The sequence below is a fragment of the Papio anubis genome, chromosome 9, assembly GCF_008728515.1.
Source record: "Papio anubis isolate 15944 chromosome 9, Panubis1.0, whole genome shotgun sequence".
In the NCBI taxonomy this organism is placed as follows: domain Eukaryota; kingdom Metazoa; phylum Chordata; class Mammalia; order Primates; family Cercopithecidae; genus Papio; species Papio anubis.
In genome coordinates this window covers 30,939,057-30,960,928 of record NC_044984.1, presented here as the reverse complement: position 1 = coordinate 30,960,928, position 21,872 = coordinate 30,939,057, and the positions used below count along the sequence as shown (strand labels likewise).

Here is a 21,872-nt window from a genome sequence, read left to right as displayed (position 1 = left end):
CATAGTGAAACCCCATCTCTACTAAAAACACAAAATTTAGCCAAGTGTGGTGGTGCACACCTGTAATCCTAGCTACTCAGGAGCCTGAGGCAGGAGAATCGCTTGAATCTGGGAGGTGGATGTTGCAGTGAGCCAAGATTGCACTACTATACTCCAGCCTGAGGGACAGAGCAAGACTCTATCTCAATAAAATAAAATAAAATTGATAGAACTGTATACACACACACAAAAATTCTATGAGCCTAAATTGCAAACTAATCCTTACAAACAAACCCATTTTGTTATCTGATTTTCCCCAAAAGCATAATCAAATCACAACTATTAAAAAATGAATTGTCTATATTTTGTTAAGACTTTGCTTTCAAATTCCCAATGGCATTAATAGACGTATTTGTTTACTGTAGCTCAGCAAGTGTTAGAAAGAACTTTTCAACCAAAAGAAATATAGCTCTCTCCTGTGGAATCGCATACGCGCTGCAAGTTTGTTGAGAGAATTAAATGCAATAATGAATGTAGTAAAGTGCTAAGCTTCATACCTGGCATATGGTGAGCTCCATAAATGTTAGCTATGATATTATAATCAGTTACGTAAATCAGTTAAAAACAACGAAAGTTCTCCACTGTTTGGTGCACTGCATCATTCCAGAGAGGTACGAGGTCCATTCCCACCAAGTATGGAGAGGAGGAGAGAGACAGGGGCAGGCCAGGAAACAGAAAACTTTCCAGCTAGAGCCAAGCCATGCCTTCACAGAAATGTCAGCTTCACTCAGCTATGTGTAACCACAGCTCCCAATGACCATCAAAGACTGTAAGAAATACTTTGGTTTTTACCGGATACATTAAATAATTCAATCTTTTCCCTATGATTCAGGTCATCGGCAAGAACATCCAGTGCTGTACTAGGTAATAATGCAAGGATTTTTTCATGGACTAGCCAGATATGAAAGGGTGTTTATAGTGATAGGAAGATACCTAGATGGCTCTCCTCTTTGTAAATGTGTGTTCCATTTCCTCTTTTGGTGTCAGGATGTCAGCCATGACTTCTTGCTACTGTCAGATGGTGCTGAGGCCTCTTATGCTGCTCCAATCAAATAGAGCTTCTGTTTTCCTATGTGTGAATAAGTTTGACAACCAAACTTTGAAACAGTAAATATCATTTACAAAGTCCTCTATTTCTTATAAGACACTTTCATGGAAAACATCTCATTTTATCTGCATAAAAATCATGAGGTGTAGGAGAGGTGTTAGTATGATAATGTTTATACAGGAAATGAGAAGTTTAATCACACAACCGGTAAAATGGCTGAGCTAGGACCTGAACTCAGAGTTCCTGATTTCTGGGGTTTTTTTGTTTGTTTGTTTTTGTTTTTGTTTTCAGACAGAGTCTCGCTTTGTCGCCAGGCTGGAGTACAGTGGTACAATCTCAGCTCACTGCAACCTCCGCCTCCTGGGTTCAAGCAATTCTCCTGCCTCAGTCTCCTGAGTAGCTGGGACTACATGCACACGCTACCACGCCCAGCTAATTTTTGTATTTTCAGGAGAGACGGGGTTTCCCCATGTTGGCCAGAATGGTCTCGATCTCTTGACCTCATGATCCGCCTGCCTCGGTCTCCCAAAGTGCTGGGATTACAGGCGTGAGCCACCACGCCCAGCCCAGAGTTCCTGATTTCTAATTCCACACTATTACCAAATCTCCTATGTATCAAATACAGGCACATCTTATATTATTGTGATTAGTTTTATCGAGCTTGGCAAGGTTTTCTTTCTTTTTTTTCAAATTGAAGGTTTGTGACAACTCTGCATTGAGCATGTCTATTGGCTCCAGTTTTCCAACAGCCTGTGCTCACTTTGTGTGTCTGTGGCACATTTTGGTAATTCTTGCAATGTTTCAAGCTTTTTCATTATTATTTTCTCTGTTATATTGACATGAACCACATCCATATAAGACAGCAAACTTAACCCATAAACATGTGTGTTCTGACTGCCCCCCTGACCGGCCATTCCCCATCTCTTTCTCCTTGGGCCTTCCTGTTCCCTAACATAAGACAATATTGAAATTAGGCCAATTAATAACCCCACAGTGGCCTCAAAGTGTCCAAGTGAAAGAATCATACTTTCAAGGAAAGGAAGAAATGATGAAGCATATGCCAAATTAGCCATGTTAAGTTAGCTAAGTTAGCTAAATTGTGAATGCAAAGGAAAAGTTCTTGAAGAAAATTAAAAGTGCTACTCCATTGACACATGAATGATAAGAAAGCGAAACAGCCTCATTTCTGACATGAAGAAAAGTCTGGATAGAAGATCAAACCAGCCAAAGCCTAATCCAGAGCAAGGGCTCTCGTTAATTCTTTTTTTTTTTTTTGAGACAAAGTCTCTTCCTGTAACTCAGGCTGGAGTGCAGTGGTGTGATCTCGGTTCACTGCAACCGCTGACTGTTGGGTTCAAGCGATTCTCCTGACTCTAGCTGGGATTACAGGCGTGTACCACCACACCCAGCTAATTTTACTAAAAATGTAGAGACAGGGTTTCGTCATGTTGGCCAGCCTGGCCTCAAACTCTTGACCTCAGATGATCTACCCGCCTCAGCCTCCCAAAGGGCTGGGATTACAGGCATGAGCCACCGCACCCGGATGCCTCTCTTCAATTCTACGAAGGCTGAGAGAGGTGAACATGCTGCAAAAGAAAAGTTTGATACTAGCAGAGGTTAGTTTATGAGGTTGAAGGAAAGAAGCCATCTCCATAACATAAAGCGCAAGGTGAAGTAGCAAGTGCTGATGTCATTAACTGATGCAGTAAGTGATCCAGCAGATCTAGCTAAGATCATTGATAAAGGTAAACTAAACTAAAAAATAGATTTTCAACACAGACAAAATAACCTTATAGAAGAAACCTTGTAGAAGAAGAATTTTTAAAAACACACAAATTTATTGATCATAGTTCTGCAGGCTGAAGATCTAAGATTAAGGTGCTGGCAGGTTCAGTGTCTGGTGAGGGCTGCTCTCTCTGTCCAAGATGGCACTTTGTTGCTGTGCCTTCCAGAGAGGATGAATGCTGTGTCCTCATACGCTGGAAAGGACAAAAGGGCCAAAAGGCCTAGCTAGTTCCCTCCAGCCCTTATATAAAGTCGCTAATCTCATTCACCAACTAAGTGCCTGACCTCTTAATATTATCACATTGATGATTAAGTTTCAGTGCATGAATTTGAAAGGGGCACATTCAGACCATAGCAGCTATCGTATTAAAACTTCATATACTTTTCTAGAAATTTCATTAGCTTGAGGCAGGGTTCGGAAGAGGGAAACCTGTGCTCTTGGCAGCTACGGTGACATGGCAAAGAATGGCACATCAGAGCCAGTGTTCCTGAGTTCAGATCATGGCCTGTCACTTGGTACCCATGTGCTCTGGACAAGTGATCTGACCTCTCTTTGATCCATGTGCCCCATCAGTAAAATAGGGGTAGAATATAAAAGGAATTGCCTCAGTAGGGTTGTTAGAAAGATTCAGCAGTTAAGGCATGTAAGGTATTTAGAACACTGTCTGGCACTCAATAAATGTTGTTATTTTCACTTTAAATTATAGGTTTAATCTCTACTAAGGTCAATAATTCATTTGATAACTCCAATCTTCTGCATTCCACCTGAAGGCACCTATCTTATGTGACATCTTTTTATCACATATATGCCAATTCTGGTTAGGAATACTGCATAACTGCTTTGTATACTTTGTAAATATTGCAGTTAATTCTAACATATCTTTTTTTTTTTCTGAGACGGAGTCTCGCTCTGTCGCCCAGGCTGGAGCGCAGTGGCCAGATCTCAGCTCACTGCAAGCTCTGCCTCCTGGGTTTACGCCATTCTCCTGCCTCAGCCTCCCGAGTAGCTGGGACTACAGGCACCCGCCACCTCGCTCAGCTCGTTTTTTGTATTTTTTAGTAGAGACGGGGTTTCACCGTGTTAGCCAGGATGGTCTCAATCTCCTGACCTCGTGATCCGCCCGTCTCGGCCTTCCAAAGTGCTGGGGTTACAGGCTTGAGCCACCGCGCCCGGCCAATTCTAACATATCTTGTATTTGAGATATTAACTGGTAATTGGGAGCATTAAGTTGTATTAAGTTTCATTAACCTATTTTATGGTTTCATTATGGTTTCATTAAAATGTGGATTTTAGTTTAGTTTAGTACAAATAAGTATAAAAGTAAATATTACCCAAATTTTAGGCTACCTTCTAGTATATTATACCCACAGGTTGAAGATAGAAAAAATGAAATTCAAACTTACTTACTAAATATCTGTTTACACCCTATAGCAATCTGCTTTCTTTATGCTCTTACCAAAATAATGCTGTGTCAAGAGAACTCAGAGATTTCTTCACTCTGTCTATGATTGGCCCTGTAGGATTAACTCCTAATTAGGTTAAGTTTAACTATTAATTTGGTTCTCCAATTTGGGTGACCAGTTTTTCTTTATACTCCCTGGATTTTATAAAATTATTATCGTTGTTATTATTTTTGAGACAGAGTCTCGCTGTGTCGCCAGGCTGGAGTGCAGTGGCACAATCACGGTTCAATGCAATCTCTGCCTCCCGGGTTCGAGCAATTCTCTGCCTCAGCCTCCTGAGTAGTTGGGGACAGGCACCCACCACCACGCCTGGCTAAATTTTTAGTAGAAATGGGGTTTCACCACCTTGGCCAGGCTGATCTTGAGCTCACGACCTTGTGATCTACCCACCTTGGCCTCCCAAAGTGCTGGGATTACAGGCATAAGCCACCACGCCCGGCCTGTAAAATTATTTAAAGCAGTTTACCACTAAATTCATATGTACAATAAGGCTAATAAAAATGTTTAAAAGTGAGAAATAGATTTTAAAAAAAACCTAGGTTAGTGTTTTATACTTAAGCATAGCCCCAGAGCTTCTTAACAGTCAAGGCAGAAATAAAAATGTGTAATTCTACTGCCTGATTCATATCATGATAGAAAGAATTTTTGAGGTGATAAATTCAAAGAGATATTTATCTCATGTCTCTTACCCTAAGAATATAGATCTACATAATGAGTTATATTGTCAATGATATTTTTGGAGGATGCAGAACATTATTAATGATAATTGCTTATGTTTATTACGTATTCACTCTATATCAATATAATCTTAATATAAATTTTACAAACATCATGAATTTAATACTAAAACTTTCAGCAGAGCTGACTAGAATACTGATTTTCTAAAACCTAATTCAGTAATTTTTCCATTTTTCACCATACTATCCTGTAACTACTATTTATGGAAGAGAATTTGACATTGTAATCACACACAAACACACACACACACAGGTAAATCTTTCACACTGCATCCAACACATATGCATGCACACACACCTTTGCCAGGACAACAATACTACTGAAACAGGAAATGAGTCCCTTTAGTAAAGAAAAATGATCCCATTAATTAAGTTATTAAATACACAGCTTCTATCAAACTGATCATTTACTATATTTTGGGTTGGTTATCCTTGCACATTTCTCATGGTCCATTATGTCATAACTGTTCTAAGTTACATGATCTCTCTTCCAATCGCTGTACATCAGTTAATGCATATAGTACAAAAAATAAAACTGAGCTTACAAGGAAATCAAATCTGAGATTTCAACTTAATACCAACCATTAAAAGTCTGTATCAATACACCAAAAAATAGAATTTATTCCTATTCTCCTTTTATGTTAGCTCTAAATGTTAATAATAATTCTTTTAGGTACAGCGAAATAAAATGTATCTGCTGGATTAAAAACAAAAACAAAAACTCAGGGTTATAGTAATATTACCAGCTCTCACCCCATCGGAAAGAACATTAACAAATACATTGTTGGCACACATGAAACACGAGACTTTTTATTTTCTTTTAGTTACCTGACAAATCTGAAGAAACACATTCATAGGCTAAAGTGCCTCAAGCTGTTTTAGATCAAAAATACCTAAATGTGGATATAACAAGTTATTCTCTTACTGCAAATCTACTATCGAAAATGCATAAAAATTGAAGGGTCACAACCAATTGATTTCTTCAGGAGATCATGGTGCTCATAGCAATGTCCCAATTGTGAGCCTTCCTCAACTTTGACAGGCCAAAAAATCTAAATTAGTGGTTCTTAAAATGTGGTTTCCAGAGCAGCAGCCCCCACATCACCTGGGAACTTGTTAGAGATGCAAATTATTGGGTCCTACCTCGATCTACTGAATCAGAATCTCTGGGAGAGGGCCCCATGTTCATGGGCTGATGAGTTCTCCAGGTGATTCAGATGTTCCTTCAAGTTTGAGAACTGATCTGAATGAAAGGCTCTTCAATTTGTTTTTCTTTTGCTGCCTCCATTCATTCCTAACTTGTAACTTCATGCTTAATTAACTTCTGCCACTCATCATAAATCTACTCATTGGAACTGCCCTCAAGCGCGGCTGGGTAAGTGAGGATGCTCCATCAATCATCACCACCTTGACTCACCCAGAAAAGCATCTGTGGATTCCCTGCCCCATCCTCAACCTTGGCTGTTCTTGGCTCAGCTGCAGCTGCTACACAACGGGGATTGCAGCTTTCAGAGGATCCACCCAACTAGCCATCAAGACTGCTCTACTCATTGGTCACATTCTTCTCCATAAACCACCTACATGCATGTGCACATGGTCCTCATGTTGCCTATGCCACGCCCTCTCTGCCAACTTGCACGTGACCCTGCTGCTCATGGCTGCTGAGGTTGCTCCCTGCAAATGTTTAGTGACTTGCTTAATCCAGAATGGTGGGCTTTGGCTCCACATGACCCTCTGTCCACTTCTGCAGTGGATGCTGGAATGTGCCACTGCACTCCAGATTGGGCAACAGAGTGACACCCTGTCTCAGAAAGAAGGAACCAAAGAGTAGCTGGGGTTTTAATAGTTGTTCACGTCGAAGGGAAATGAGGAGGCCCTGGTATCCTGAAAACTGTCTCATGTTCTTCTCAGTACTCAACACTAACTTCCACTTGACTGGATCCTTTCTCTGTCTTCACAAGTCATATTGCTATATTTGGGCATATCCAAAGATAATGAGATAAGTAAACCAGAAACCTTGCTGTCAGTATTCATTAGTTCATTGTAATATGAACATGTGTAAATGTAAATTATCTAGAAAATTCCAATAAATTCCGGACAACTTATATCTTATAAAAGTGAAACCCTATTTGCAATATGTCACTTATTTCAAATGTGGATTACTTCTCTTATAGTTTACAATATTGAAGAATATTTTCATCCTACATATTTCTATCACTAAAATGCTCAACTAGTGAGCCCATTTGGTTGTGGACCTGTCAATCACCACTGCATTGGTGTAGGAGTTAGAGGACGTCTGCGTCTCTTCTACAGTTTTCATATCAAAATACGGAGTGAATGATTGAATATAGTTTCCAAAAATGCTCTTACAGGGTTTGATGGATAAAGCTACTTTTGGCTATCTCTGTTTCCAACATCATCCACTAAAGGATGACTCTGCCAGTCTGAAAATGATATGGCAGGTGATGCTGCCTTGGAAAATCTAACAAGGAATAGTGAGTTCGGTGGATGCCCAACACTCACAGACCGAGAGAGACTCCCTGACCTAATTCATTCCAGCCGTAATTTGCTGCCTTCTCTATAACCAGAAAAATAGTTTGGGGATCTGCATCACCAGACTCGAAGACTTCTCAGGACACTCGCCTAGGCTGTCATTCCCTGTGAGCAGTGCCCTGAGCCAACACCACCGTCAGTTGGAATTGGGGCTGATACAGAGCATTACAGCCAACCGTTCTTCTCCACATTGTATTAAACCAGGTAATGCAGGGAGGAAGTGCTAAGGTCACTGTATTTTGAAAACACCTTTGCAGAAATAGTAAGGCCAATTCCCAAGTCCACAATACATACAAAACTTAATTATCAATAAACAATAAAAGAGAGAAAAGCTCATCTCAGAACAAGCTAGCTATCATTTCACTAAAAAATACAGAAAAGTTGCTAGCTCAGTATTAGTTGTTTTGTGCTTAATACAGCTCCTCTGATTAAATCAAAAGTGTTATTCCTCTCTGCTATGGAGAGAACTTTCTTATTTCTCCCTCTCACAAATCTCTCATAGGGAATTCGTTTGTTTACCTCTTTCAGATCCTGCACGACAGCGGTGAGCCTTTCATTTTCTGCCTGTACATTAGTGACCACAGCCCGGCTCTGTTTCAGCTCATTCTGCATCTCCAAGATCTTTCCCAGATAATAAGCCTCCTTTGATGCTGACTCCTGCAGAAGCGTTTCCTCCCGAGTCTCTCCATCTTCAGCAACCTTCCGGTGGATGGAGAAGGACTGCCCAAATGCCTGCAGAGTATGTGGGAAGAAACAGAGTGCACAATGAAATGCATCCTAGCCCTCTTTTCAGACTTGGGAAAATGTTTTCTTCTGCTTTTATGTGTAAGAAAAGCTACTGTGCAAGACCCCCGAAATATAACAGTCTAGCAGCTCTCATTGATGCTTGAAATAATTCAATTCACTCAACAAGGAAAAAGAAAATTTTAAAATACCTTGCGAAAAAAGATGTAATGCATTAAAGATAACTTGAAAAAAGTTGCTTGCTTTATGTTCTCATTTTTTTCGACAACTCTTATCAAGAAATAGTTCAGTGCTAATAAGCCCATCAAAATTCATGTCATCTTCATTTTTTAAAAAATTCCACAAATATTTTACAAGAAAGAAAACAATCATTTAGTGTGCTTTCTAATATATTGGCAGTAAGGACAGTCCAATTATAAACAGTATCCTTAAGAGTTAAAATTACCGGCCGGTAGCGGTGGCTCAAGCCTGTAATCCCAGCACTTTGGGAGGGCGAGGCAGGCCCGGATCCACGAGGTCAGGAGTCCCGAGACCATCCCTGGCACAGGAGGTGAAACCCGTCTCTACTAAAAAATACAAAAACAAGCTAGGCGGTGGGGTGCCTGTAGTCCCAGCTACTCCGAGTGAGGCAGGAGAATGCGTAAAGCCGGGAGGCAGAGCTTGCAGTGAGCTGAGGTCCGGCCACTGCACTCCAGCCTGGGCGACAGAGGCGGAGACTGCGTCTCAAAAAAAAAAAAAAAAAAAAAAAAGTTAAAATTACCAAACAGCATTTAAATTGCCCAGTACCACAAAAAAAGACACTGAATATCATCTCTGTATAAGAAAACATATGTGTCTGTTTATTTGTGCAAAAAGAAATACAGGAGAAAAAAAGTAGAAACTAAACGGGTTACTTATGGGGTGGGTGGGAATGGGGTGGGAAGAATGGGAGAGCAAGATGTGACAGAAGGGATAGGTGGGATGACACTTTTCTGAAATGCCTTTTCACATAGTTCTTCTTTCTTTTTGAGATGGAGTCTAGCTTGTCACCCAGGATAGAGTGCAGTGGTGTGATCTCGGCTCACTGCAACCTCCGTCTCCTGGGTTCGAGCAATTCTCCTACTTCAGCCTCCCATGCTGGGACTACAGGCGCCCACCACCACGCCCAGCTAATTTTTGTCCTTTTAGTAGAGAAGGGGTTTTACCATGTTGGCCAGGCTGGTCTCAAACTCCTGACCTCAAGTGATCCAACCGCCTCGGTCTCCCAAAGTGCTGGGATTACAGGCGTGAGCCACCGTGCCCGGCCCCTTTTCACAGAGTTCAGACTCTAAGAACTATAGTCATGTTTCACATCCCCCAAATAAATAATAATTAAAACCAACCTGTCAGTATTGAGGGAACCCAAAATGGAACACAAACAGTAACAAAAGAACCTAGCTGTATTACAAATGAAAAACAACAGCCACCATGAAAGAGGTAAGAAAGAAAATATCTAACCTAATTTTGGAAATCAGTACTTTTATTATATACCTTAAGACTAGACAAAAAGGACTGTACCCAAACACTATATAGTCTTTCTGGTAAACTTGTTTCTCATAGGGATTATGGAAATCACAGTTCTGAAACTTCTTTACATATATACTAGGGTTGAGCAAATAGGTAAATATATTGTAGGTAATGAATGCCAGGTTTCTAATTGTTGGAGAAAAAGCCGTGAGTAAGGAAAAAGAGATATCTAAAAGGAAACTAGTGGTATTGAGTTGTAAGTGGAAGTATCAGTAAGTGGATAAACTTATTGTTTTTAATAGGTAGATAAATATTCATAGGTATACAGATATGGAGAGAGAGGGAGAGAGAAACATGTTCGTGTATGTGTATATACAGACACATTATTTCCTAGCACTGTAAGGAGAGGGCCTAGAAGCAATGATATACCAGTAGCAATGAGCATATCCAGCACCCAGATTTTGTTTCTAAATACCAATCTCCAGTACAAAGAACTAGGGTCTTTGGAGAAGTTACTGATTCTAGGACTGACACATCTTGTGATGCCAGAGTTACAAAATGCATTTAAAAGATGACGGGGATGTGTCAAAAGGAGATAAGAGCCTGTCTGATGGGGCTTCCAATGGCCAAATCTGAGATATTTTGAGAAAAAAATTATAGTAATTATATCTCCACATTAACACAATAAATGAATAAATGGCAGAAGAAAGAACAGCTCTTCCTTACAATAGAATTCTAATAAAATAGAAGGAATGATGGAAATAAAATGTATCAGCATTTAGCAAACATTAATAATCGTTACAGGTAAGAATCATCAATAGAATCTAAAATTAATGGGCAAAAGTATGATGAGAAACAGGATGTTTACAGAGTCTTAAAGCGTCTCCCACCAAGGTACTTATCAATTCTAATGGGAAAAATAGTAACTTTGCAGTGGAGAAGCCTGGTAGACACCACCTTATCTAAGTGACCAAAACTTAGATCAACAGCAATGAGACATACTGACATCATCTACCCTCTGATATACTTTGGGGGCCGGGGGCAGTGGCTCGCGTCTGTAATCCTGCTCTTTGGGAGACAGAGGTGGGAGACAGATCATCTGAGGTCAGGAGTTCGAGACCAGCCTGGCCAACATGGCAAAACCCTGTCTCTACTAAAAATACAAAAATTATCCAGGTGTGGTGGTGTGTGCCTGTGGTCCCAGGTATACAGGAGGCTGAGGCAGGAGAATCACTTGAACCCAGGAGACGGAGGTTGCAGTGAGCCGAGATTGTGCCACTGCACTCTAGCAAGGCAACAGAGGGAGACTCCTTCTCAAAAAAAACAAAAAACAAAAAACCATTGGGAAGGGCACAACGTAACTTCAATGGTAATTCTTATCCTAAGAAAACATCAGACAAACTCAAACTGGGGATGTTGTACAAAATTACTGGTCAGGACTCTTCAAAAGCAGTTAAGTTGCAAAAATTATAGAAAGACTCCTCCAGACTAGATGAAACTAACAAGACATCACAATTAAGTGTTGTATGGGATTCTGGACTGGATCCTGGGCTTTAAAAAGGACACTAGTAGGACAATCGGCAAACTGAAATAAGTTATTTAGGTTAGTTAGTAATGCTATTGTACCAACATCAATTTCTGTTTCCTTCACTGTACTACGGTTATGTAAGATGGTAACATTTGGGGAAGTTGCATCAAGGGTACATGAAAATCAGTGTAGTATTTTGGGGCAACTTTTTTCTAAGTCTAAAGTTATTTCAAACAAAAAGTTAAAAAATAAATAAATGTAGTCTCTGCCTTAAAAGAGTTGATAGATTTGGTGAAATACTGGCACACAGAGTTATGAAAGAAGAGAAGGACACGAACACCAAGGAGATACTATATTCAATGAGAAGTACTGTGGCTTTCTGGCATAACTTGTGATTTTATTACATTTTGAAATTTAAAATGTCATAGCAGGCTAGACCCGGTGGCTAATGCCTGTAATTCTAGCACTTTGGGAGGCCGAGGTGGCAGATCACTTGAAGTCAGGCATTCGAGACCAGCCTGGCCAACATCACAAAACTCCGTCTCTGTTAAAATACAAAAATTAGCTGGGCGTGTTTGTGCATGCCTGTAATCCCAGCTACTTGGGTGGCTGAGGCAGGAGAATCACTTGAACCTGGGAAATGGAGGTTGCAGTGAGCCGAGATCATGCCACTGCACTCCAGCCTGGGCAACACAGCGAGACTCTGTCTCAAAAATAAAATAAAATAAAATAAAATAAAATGTCGCAGCATATTGCTTCTGGACTATGCTATCATCTATAAAAAGATTAGGCTGGAATGAACCTGTGAAACTTAGTTTCATATTTGTTATAAACCTTAAGGCGGAAAAGATACGTGTTAATCAATGTAAGAAACAACTTATAAAAACAATCTGGTACTCCTCCCTAAATTACACTCACAGAAACAGAAATTTAAAAAAACAAAAACAAAAATAAAAAGCACTTAAAACCCATGTCTGAGTTAAACTACCTTAGAATCTTGACATGGATCAAAATCAAAAGATAGTCCCTAAGCATCAATGAGACAGAAATATTCCAGTATCGATGTCCATCTGTACATACAGAGTAAAATATTGCTGGTGCCTGGCTTGTTCAGTCTCTCAACAGAAATTCTTATTTGAGTAGTCAGATTTCCAGATGTGGTGATGAGCACAGGTACTCATGAATAGATGAGAAATTATCTTTGCAGATGATGTTGACTTTGCGCTTGCATCAGTAATGATCAGATTCTGAGGTCAATTCTGAATTCAGTACCCATTAAAAGGCCTCTGGAGGGGAAGCGTCTGATAGCCTCTCTCCCTCTCCCCACTGTGGCCTGCTGAGTCTTCAACAGATCATCACCCTGCACAGGACTCCTCACTATATAGTCAAGTATTAGTACAATTTAAAATTAGCATGAACTGTCAAGAACCCCAGCTGGCTTTTTTTTTTTCCACAACTGTTTCCCCATTTCTACGTACAGGAAACTGGAAATGTCTGTCACAAGGCCATTTTCTTCACTCTGCCAGAGTAAAAGCAATAATTTGGCCATTCTGTGGCTCTCGTATTTTTTGCAGCACACAGGCAATGCTCTCTTGCCAGCTAAAACAACCCCTAAAGTCTTAAGAGCAAGTGACTTTATTATTCCACCCATGATTTAAAGTTTTCAAAAAGTGTACTCTGGATCTAGCACCAAAGGAGATAAACATTTCAGATACAGACCCAGAATAGATTTTCAAAAAAGAATCAAGAATTGAAATTGCAAATATCCAAATGTTGATAAATCCTCCATTCATATTTATTCCAGTTCAGAAACCTTAACTGAACATATGGGTTTCCAAAATTAGCCATGATATTTATGAAGAACTTGGCCCTTCACTGGACCTGATTTGAAAAACAATGAAAGTATATGAGGTTATCCAAGGACACTAACCATCATGTTTTTTACTTGAAATAGCAAAATAACACCAATCCTGCACAAGCTCAAGGTGCCTCATGATCCGCATTTGAAAATCCACTGAGAACTAAGAACACTACTCAGAAAATGGCTGCTTTTAAGAAAGGGAGGGGGAAGGAGGAAACACTCCTATTTTAATCTAATTCCTAACTGTCAGCAACTAGAATTGGGCATGACACCCAACTGATATCTATCATCTGGCTACTTGTTAAAGTTGATTTACCAGACTTGTCTGGCTCCACCAGGTACCTCCTTCCTCCATCACCTCCTGAGTATCTCCTGACAAAGCCAGGCCTGATAGAAGGGAAACAATGTTTTTCAAGGTTACTGAAGCTGCATTTTTGGCTGAAATCATAAAACTAGCTTCAATCTGTATTTATAGGAGCTTTAGGGTAGTCGTGCTTCTAGTTATATTTTGTTCAGATCGCAAATTCCTTTTAGGTACTGCAATCATTTCAAGGGTAATTTTTGTTTAAAATAAGTTGAAGTAAACTGACATTTTTCTATATACGTTTAGAATGTATTATGATTTCTTGTCATGCCTGTAGCTATAATTGCACAACATCACTTTTAGTATATTCCATTGCATGGAGCAAATTTGCTTTAAATTAGATGTGACTGTAAGTCCAGTTAGCTACTTAATAAGTACTTTGTTTTCTCCTTCTACTTACATGACTTCTTAATGCAAAGAAAATTGATATTTTATGTGTTCATATTCAGGATGATATGTTAACTAATAAACAGAAATTTCTTACCCATTATTCTTTATAATATGAAAGATAAAAGAAATAAAAATTTGACTAGTATATCTAATATCACTTTATCTTTAAAATGTTCTCTTTGGTCACAGAATTTTCATTCGTTCATCTTAAGAACTGTGGCAGAACGTGTACTAGGTCACCCAATGACATTAGACAAAATACTTTTGATTTGAAACTGCAAAATAATACTAAAATTCATTCGTTCATTTGTTATTCATTCACTCGGCAAGTATTTACAAAGCACTGTACTATGACAGGCACTGCTTTAGGCACTGGAGGATTCAGCTATGTTCTGGGAAAACAAAAAACAAAAAACTGCGATCCAGAGCATGTATTCTAGTGGAACATAAACAAATCATTAGGTGCATGGCGTGGCATAGTGTTGAAAAAGTTCTGAGAAGAAAATGGAGGCAAGATAAGAACATAGGCTAGCAGTACCCAATGGAACTTTCTGTGATGATGTATCTGTGTTGTCCAATATGGTAACTATTAGCCACACGCGGCTACTGAGCTTTTGAAATGTGGCTGGTATGACCAAAGTACTGAATTTTTTATTTTATGTCATTTAATTAATTTTAGTTGTCATATATGGCTAGTGACTACTATGTTGGACAGGAATAGAGGGCAACCCAGGTGTGTTCAGTGGGAACCTCATATAGAAAGGGCAGTCAGGGAAGAGGTGACCTTTGGGCAGAGACTGGAACAAAGTGAGGGAGTGACCTAGAACCTGGCCTTTCCCCCAGAGAAGAACGAACCTGGCCTTTCCCCCAGTGCTTATAGCACTGCTATGGTGCCTCTTTAAAGACAATCACTGGCCATTCTTTATAGTCTCTTCTGAAGTATTTTAAGATCTGAGTGCTCCAGAGGATATTCAGACATAATCTAACTTGTAGGAAGAAAAAGGTTGCCTAGTGGCCTGACATGGTACTCCCTCCCCAATGAACTGGTTTACTTTACTTGAACACATAACAAAAATTATCTGACCAATTACCTTTCTGTTGCCTCAGCAGACAGGAAATTCAGCATTAAATGCTCAATAGCAATAACGAAAATACCTTAAGGTTTTGGTGTAATTATCTCTGTTTTCTCTACATTGTTCTGCATTTTTATTGTGCTTATCCCATTGTATTGGTTTCTTCTACTTCAAACATTTTTGGAGTAGAAAGCATATGAGTTATAATCACATCAAATGGTTAAAATGATGCTTAATTACTGTTTGTTTTAAACGAAGTCTTAATAAAAATCCTTATTAAGGCATGGAATTTGAGAGTTTAAGAGGTATGAAAGCTCTTCTAATGATTCATCCTTATTCCATGAAAAATACTGAGCCCAGACTGGGCGCGGTGGCTCACGTCTGTAATCCCAGCAGTTTGGTAGGCCGAGGCGGGTGGATCACCTAAGATCCACCTGGCCAACATAGTGAAACCCCATCTCTATTAAAAATACAAAAATTAGCCGGGTGTGATGGCAGGTGCTTGTAGTCCCAGCTACTCTGAAGGCTGAGGCAGGAGAATCGCTTGAACCCAGGAGGCAGAGGTTGCAGTGAGCCGAGATTGTGCCACTGCACTGCAGCCTGGGCAACAAAGTGAGATTCTGTCTCAAAAAAGAAAAAAAAAAAGAAAGAAAGAAAGAAAGAAAACACTGAGCCCAAAGGATCTGATGAAGCACAAAAAATAGGAAGAACCCAGCTAAACATATTAGAACTGACTGAGAAGCGTCTCTCAAACTACTGCTGCATATTCCAGCAGCAAAGAGTCTTAGGGAGTAGATTCAATTAGAAAAGAGGAGCTCACAGGAGGCCAGGCGACCCAGAAGTGCCCAGCCAGGAGAAACCAGTTTCCATGTTGCAGATGGCTCAAAAGTTAATAGGAGACATTAGGTCTCCCTGACAGACGCAAGCCTGATCCTTGAAAGGGCAGATGTACTCATAAAAGGCCAAAAGAAGTTAAGAGTGTGGGCTCCTGAGCTGGACCAACTCTGCCACTTACTGTGTGACATTGGGCAAATTACATAACATTCTGTGACTCCATTTTGTCATCTGTAAAATGGGGATAATAATAGCTTCTTTCCTCATACTGCCATGAGGCTTAAAAGAGAAAATCTATGTATCACTTGGAACAGACCTTGGTACAAATATAGTAAGTACTCAATGACTGTTGGCTATTATTAGCAGAAAGACGACATGCTTTGGAATCAAATCCATTGGGGTTTAATGCAAATGCCTCCTCTGAAATCTTTGGCAAGGTTTTTAAGTTCTATGTTTCAGTTATCTCATGCGTAAAATGAGAACAATAACATCTACCTTAAAGGTAAGAAGAGCCTAGTCCTAAAAGGCAAGGATATCAGATAAGAGATATAAAATTCGTACCAAAATGCCTCGGACACAGTAAATGCTTATTAAATATCAATGCCAATCCTCTTCTCTTCCGACCTTGGAAAGTCTCAGATTGAACACGGGCAAGTTGTTGCTTCCTCTGGTGTAAAGGTTTTCCTTGGACTTATCCAAGACTCAGGTGGCCGTTCACCTCATTACGAGAGCAGCTCCCTACTCATTTGTGAAAGACTCAACCTCCTGCTAGGAAAGGAGTCCTGACGTATCTTCTTTCTCATTAAGTCATTAAAAATGTACAAGGACAAACACAGAGAAACTTGGCATAGGCTCTTACGGTTTATATTAGCAAAGGACGCAGTTTTTTGTTTTTGTTTTTTTCTCTTAACGGGAATTTTTAATTCTTTCTTAACTTCCTCAGTGTTTTCTAGCTTTTAACCTAACTTCCATCCAATTATAAATTCCATCCATGTGGGAAACACAGAATATCTAATTACCAATTTTTGATTCTTATTTTGTATTCTGAAAACCATTTTTCAATAATCATAAAAACAAAAGACATGCATTTTAAAAGAGATTATTTTTTAAATCGATCACATATTCTTAACTGATTTAATCATCACATTACATGCCTACTGAGTATCATTCAAGTAAATAGCATATCATATTTTCTATACTTCTTAACTAAATATTCTATGATAACCTGGTGTTAATACCCCAGGTTTTTCTAAGATAATACCCAATAGCCTATTATTTAGATATATATTTATTTAAAGCCTGGATTTTTTTCTAACCCTGATGGTTCGTAATTTGTACCTCTCTTTGCTTAATAAACTCCCTTTTCAACTGTTCAGAGAGTTTTTTGTATTTTGTGGTTATATATTGAATATGCACAAAAAATGTATGACAAAATATAAGCACAAAATGTAACATTAAAAATTAATTCCTGTAGTTTAAGAAAGGGACCAAGACCCACTAGCCTCAAAGGCCTCTGTCTGTCCTTCCTCGGTCCTCTCTCTCTCGTTGTACCCTTGGCCACTCCCCAAGGAAACACTATCCTGCATTTTGTATTACCATTTTCTTTATAGTTAACCATATATGTATGTTTCTATAAATAAAATGCTGTTTAATATTGTAGTAAAATACTGTTTGTAAAATTCATATGATGAAATCCTTCCATATGCACTCTTTTGCAATTTGCTTTTGGAACTCAACTTTAAATTCCGTGTATTCATTCTGATTAATGTAGTAGCAGTTACATTAATGTAGCAGATAAACTGCAGCTACGTTAATGTAGTTTTCATTGTTATAGTCTACTGGATATATACCTCATATTAATAATCCATTCTCCTGACAATGGATGATTGGATTGTTTCCAGTATTTTGCTATTATAAACAATGTAGCTATGAACACTCTTCGGCATATCACTTAGGTTAGTACTTTTCAAAATACATTTGCTGAAGGAAGAGTTTTCTTTCTTTCTTTTCTTTTTTTTTTTTTTTTTTTTTTTTTTGAGATGTTGTCTTGCTCTGTCTCCCAGGCTGGAGTGCAGTGGTGTGATCTCCGCTCACTGCAACCTCCACCTCCCAGGTTCAAGTGATTCTCCTACCTCAGCCTCCTGAGTAGCTGGGATTACAGGCATGAGCTGCCGCTCCCAGCCTGGGAGAGTTTTATTTCTAATCATTGTGGGCTAATGCTTTTTATTTGTGAAATACAATAAAAATAAATTACTATATGCATATTCCTACCATGTGATCCAACCATTCCACTCTTAGGTATTTATTTATTCAAGAAAGCATGTCATCACATAAAGATTTATACACAAATTTCACAGCAGCCAAAATGCAAACAACTGAAATATCCATCAATTGGTGAATAAAAAACCAAGTTGTGACATATCCATACAATGGAATACTAATCAGCAATAAAAAGGAGTAAACTATTATATCCAACAACGTGGCTGAATTGCAAAATACTATGCTAAGTAAAATAAGCCAGACAAAAGCAAGAGTACATTCAGTAAAATTCCATTTACATGAAATTCTAGAGAATGCAAACGAATCTATAGTGACAATAGGCAGATCAGTGGTTGCACTGGGGAGGGGACAGGAGTGGAGGATTATGAAGGGATATGGAGGGGCATATGGGAGAGATTACAAAAGGACGAGAAAATATTTTAGAGAGTGACGGATATGTTCATTATCTTGGTTGTGTTGATGATTTCACAAGTATATACATATGTCAAAATTGACATATAATAAATTGCACAATTTAAAGAGTGCAATTTGATCAATTATACATCAACAAAGCTGTAAAATCATAAATATTAGAAAAATATGAGAAAAAAGCACAAAATACAAGCCTCAATATTTCCATCATAAAATTTGACATGAAATTATATTTCAATAAATTTAATCAGAAGACAAGTGATTACAAAAACTGTACCATTATTCACTGAAAGCATGATTCATATAAACTACTTATCTTGCTGCAGATCTGTAGGAAATAATTTGCAAACCAGCACTGGCCCCCAGGTACAATTTGAGTAGCATTATCCTAAGCCACATGTGCAAGAGTTTCTCAAGCAGTGGTTCTCAACCTTAGGAACCCATTAGAATCACTTGGGGAGCTTTTTAAAAACAAAGACATAGAGATTCCATCTCCAAATATTCTGAGTTAACTAATTTGGCAAAGAGATTCCTAAATATTCTTGGTTCAAGGGACACTACTAGGTGGCTCAATTTTTTCAGGGTTCTAGGTACCCCTAGAACAAATTCCTAACAATTTCATTTAAGTAGTTAGGTCCAAAAACCTCAACAAGTCTTTTTGTCCTAACAATGCAGTAGCTGTTTGAAAAATCTGTACGAAAATACCAAAGAAAAAAGTTTTATTTCATTCTTAAATAACCTCAATTGCTTATTAATGGAATGTGTGCACTCGTTGGGCACTACACAACTTCTTAAACTTTGGAATCATATTGGAGTCTACCACCCTTATTTCCTCTTCCATATTGATTTTCATGATACCTGCTTTTTGTTACAGCAACCACTGAAAACCCAGCTTTGCATAATAGAAAGGGATGCTGTGTGGGGTAACACTGAGACTGAACTGAACTATCTTGAGCTAGTAATTCACATTGTGTTCAACAGATGCCAAGTAACACCGTGTTCCCCTTGAACATTTAAGATATCCCATGGTCTTCTGTGAGTTTGCTGTGGTTCCCCAGGGCATCTTGGCATACCATTTGGGAATCACAGGTCTGGGGTAAGGGCCAGGTGTAAGTATTTCCGACATGCTCATTTTGGGAGGCTAATATATGATGCCAGGCTTGAGAAGCATTGCTCTGGAATGTGGGCAGTGTTGTAGATTACACACAGCTTCAACTCTTCCTGACAAGGCTGAAGAGTTCTCCAAAGTGGCTGTACTAATTCAACTGCCACCAGCGGTGTCTAAGGGTTCCTGTTTGTGACTCTACATCCTTATGGTTGTTTTTTAAGACTTAAAAATTTTGGCCACCCTGGAGAGTGTGAAACAGTATCACCTGGTGCTTCTCATTTGCATTTCCCTGACTACTAATAAAGTTAAGTAGTTTCACATTTTTATTGACCATTCACATTTTCACTTTTTTTTTTTTTTTTTTTTAAAGACAGGGTCTCTCTGTTGCCCAGGCTAGAGTGCAGTGGCATGATCACAGCTCACTGCAACCTCCACCTCCCAGGCTCAGGCAATCCTCCCACCTCAGCCTCCCAAGTAGCTGGGAACACAGATGCCTGCCACTACACCCAGCCAATTTTTGTATTTTTTGTAGAGATAGGGTTTCACCATGTTGCCCAGGCTGGCCTCAAACTCCTGGGCTCAAGCAATCCACCTGTCTAGGCCTCCCAAAGTGTTGGGATTACAGATGTGAGCCACCACACCCAACCTCACATTTCCACTTCTGTGTAGTTTCTATTCAAGGCTTTTGTTCATTTTTCTCCAGAGTACCTTTTTCCTTTATTAATTTGTCAGTTACATGTATGGCAAATATCTCCCTCGAGTATTATGGGTTGCTTCTTAACTCATTTTACAGTGCTTTTGATGAAGAGAAGTTCCACGTTCTAAAAGACAGGTTTCTGTTTCTTAATGATTTGTTAGTTACATGTTATTGTGCCAGACCCCTATTGACTTTGATAGGGATAGCACCAGGTTCGAGAGGCCGGAGAGACCCAGAGCCGGCAAATGAGATCTAGGGCTTCTCGAGGGGACTTACATACACAGCGGCCCAGTGGTGGCATGCTGGACGGGAGAACCACTACTGTTTCTAAAAAGTATGCAGTTTATATAGCATTTTTACTTAGCTCCCCTCCTGCAACCTTCACCTGGCAACCCTCCTTTAATCCAAAATGGGCCGGGGGTTCAGATGTTCCTCATAGATAAGGAATCAATCTCTGGGTTGGCCACTCCCAGGTTCCTCAGCTCGGAACTCCAAACACACATTCGTCTTAGACCATAGGGTCATTCTCAGGGTATGCTTCGGTTGTTGCTGTCAGGTGTGACTGCCATACATATGTATGGCACATATTTCTCCCAGTGTGTGGATTTTCTCTCCTACTCTTTTAGCAATGTCTTTTGATGAAGTAATTTCCTTGATTTTAAGATGGTTCAATGACCAAACCTTTGCCTTATAGCTAACACTATTTGTAAATCCTTCCCTCCTCCAAGGTCATAAAGCTATTCTCCTGTACTATTTCCAAAAGTTTCAAAGTTTTGCCTTTTATAATTTAAGTCCCTTAATCTCCCTGAAATTGATTTTTGTGTATGAAGTACAGATCCATTTCAATTATTTTCTGAATGAATAATCAATTTCCCGTGCACCATTTAATGTATTACCCCTCCTATCCCACTGATGTCGAGTGCCAACTTAGCCATAAATCACACTGACATGAATGTTTCTGTTTCTAGGCTATCCTATAATGTCCCACTAATGGTCCTAAGATATCTAAGTAGGAGCCAGTTCCCCTGAGACAAAAGGGGTATCTGACATCATCTAAACCTTACTCATTAAGTTATTCTAACTTTGGGCAGGGTGCAGTGGCTCATGCCTGTAATCCCAGCATTTGGGGAGGCTGAGGTGGGCAGATCTCTTGAGCCCAGGAGTTCAAGACCAGCATGGGCAACATGGCGAGACCCCATCTCTACAAAAAATAGAAAAATTAGCCAGGCATGGTGGTGCACACCTGTTGTTCCAGCTACTTGGGAGGCTGAGATGGGAGGACTGCTTGAGCCTGGAAGGTCGAGGCTGCAGTGAGCCAAGATCACACCACTATACTCCAGTCTGGGCAACAGAGTAAGACCCTGCCTCTAAAAAAATAAATAAATAAACAATAAACTTTGAAATATCTGCATCATAACTGACATCATTACTAAGGTATCCTAATGGCAATCTATAAATGAAAACAATGTTA

At 39.4% G+C, this 21,872-nt stretch overlaps 1 protein-coding gene across 6 annotated transcripts in view; it reads right to left on the bottom strand.

Annotated features, from left to right (window-relative positions):
- Positions 1-21,872, bottom strand: part of BICD1 (BICD cargo adaptor 1) — a 271,113-nt gene that overhangs the window by 156,593 nt on the left and 92,648 nt on the right. For all 6 annotated transcript variants that reach the window (XR_004176036.1, XM_003906183.5, XM_031650417.1 and 3 more), the window contains exon 2: positions 8,146-8,358. Coding sequence is in view for 5 of the 6 variants with exons in the window: in XM_003906183.5 (XP_003906232.1) it covers positions 8,146-8,358 (213 nt within the window). In the remaining variant the exon portion in view is untranslated. The remainder of the gene's footprint in view (positions 1-8,145; positions 8,359-21,872) is intronic.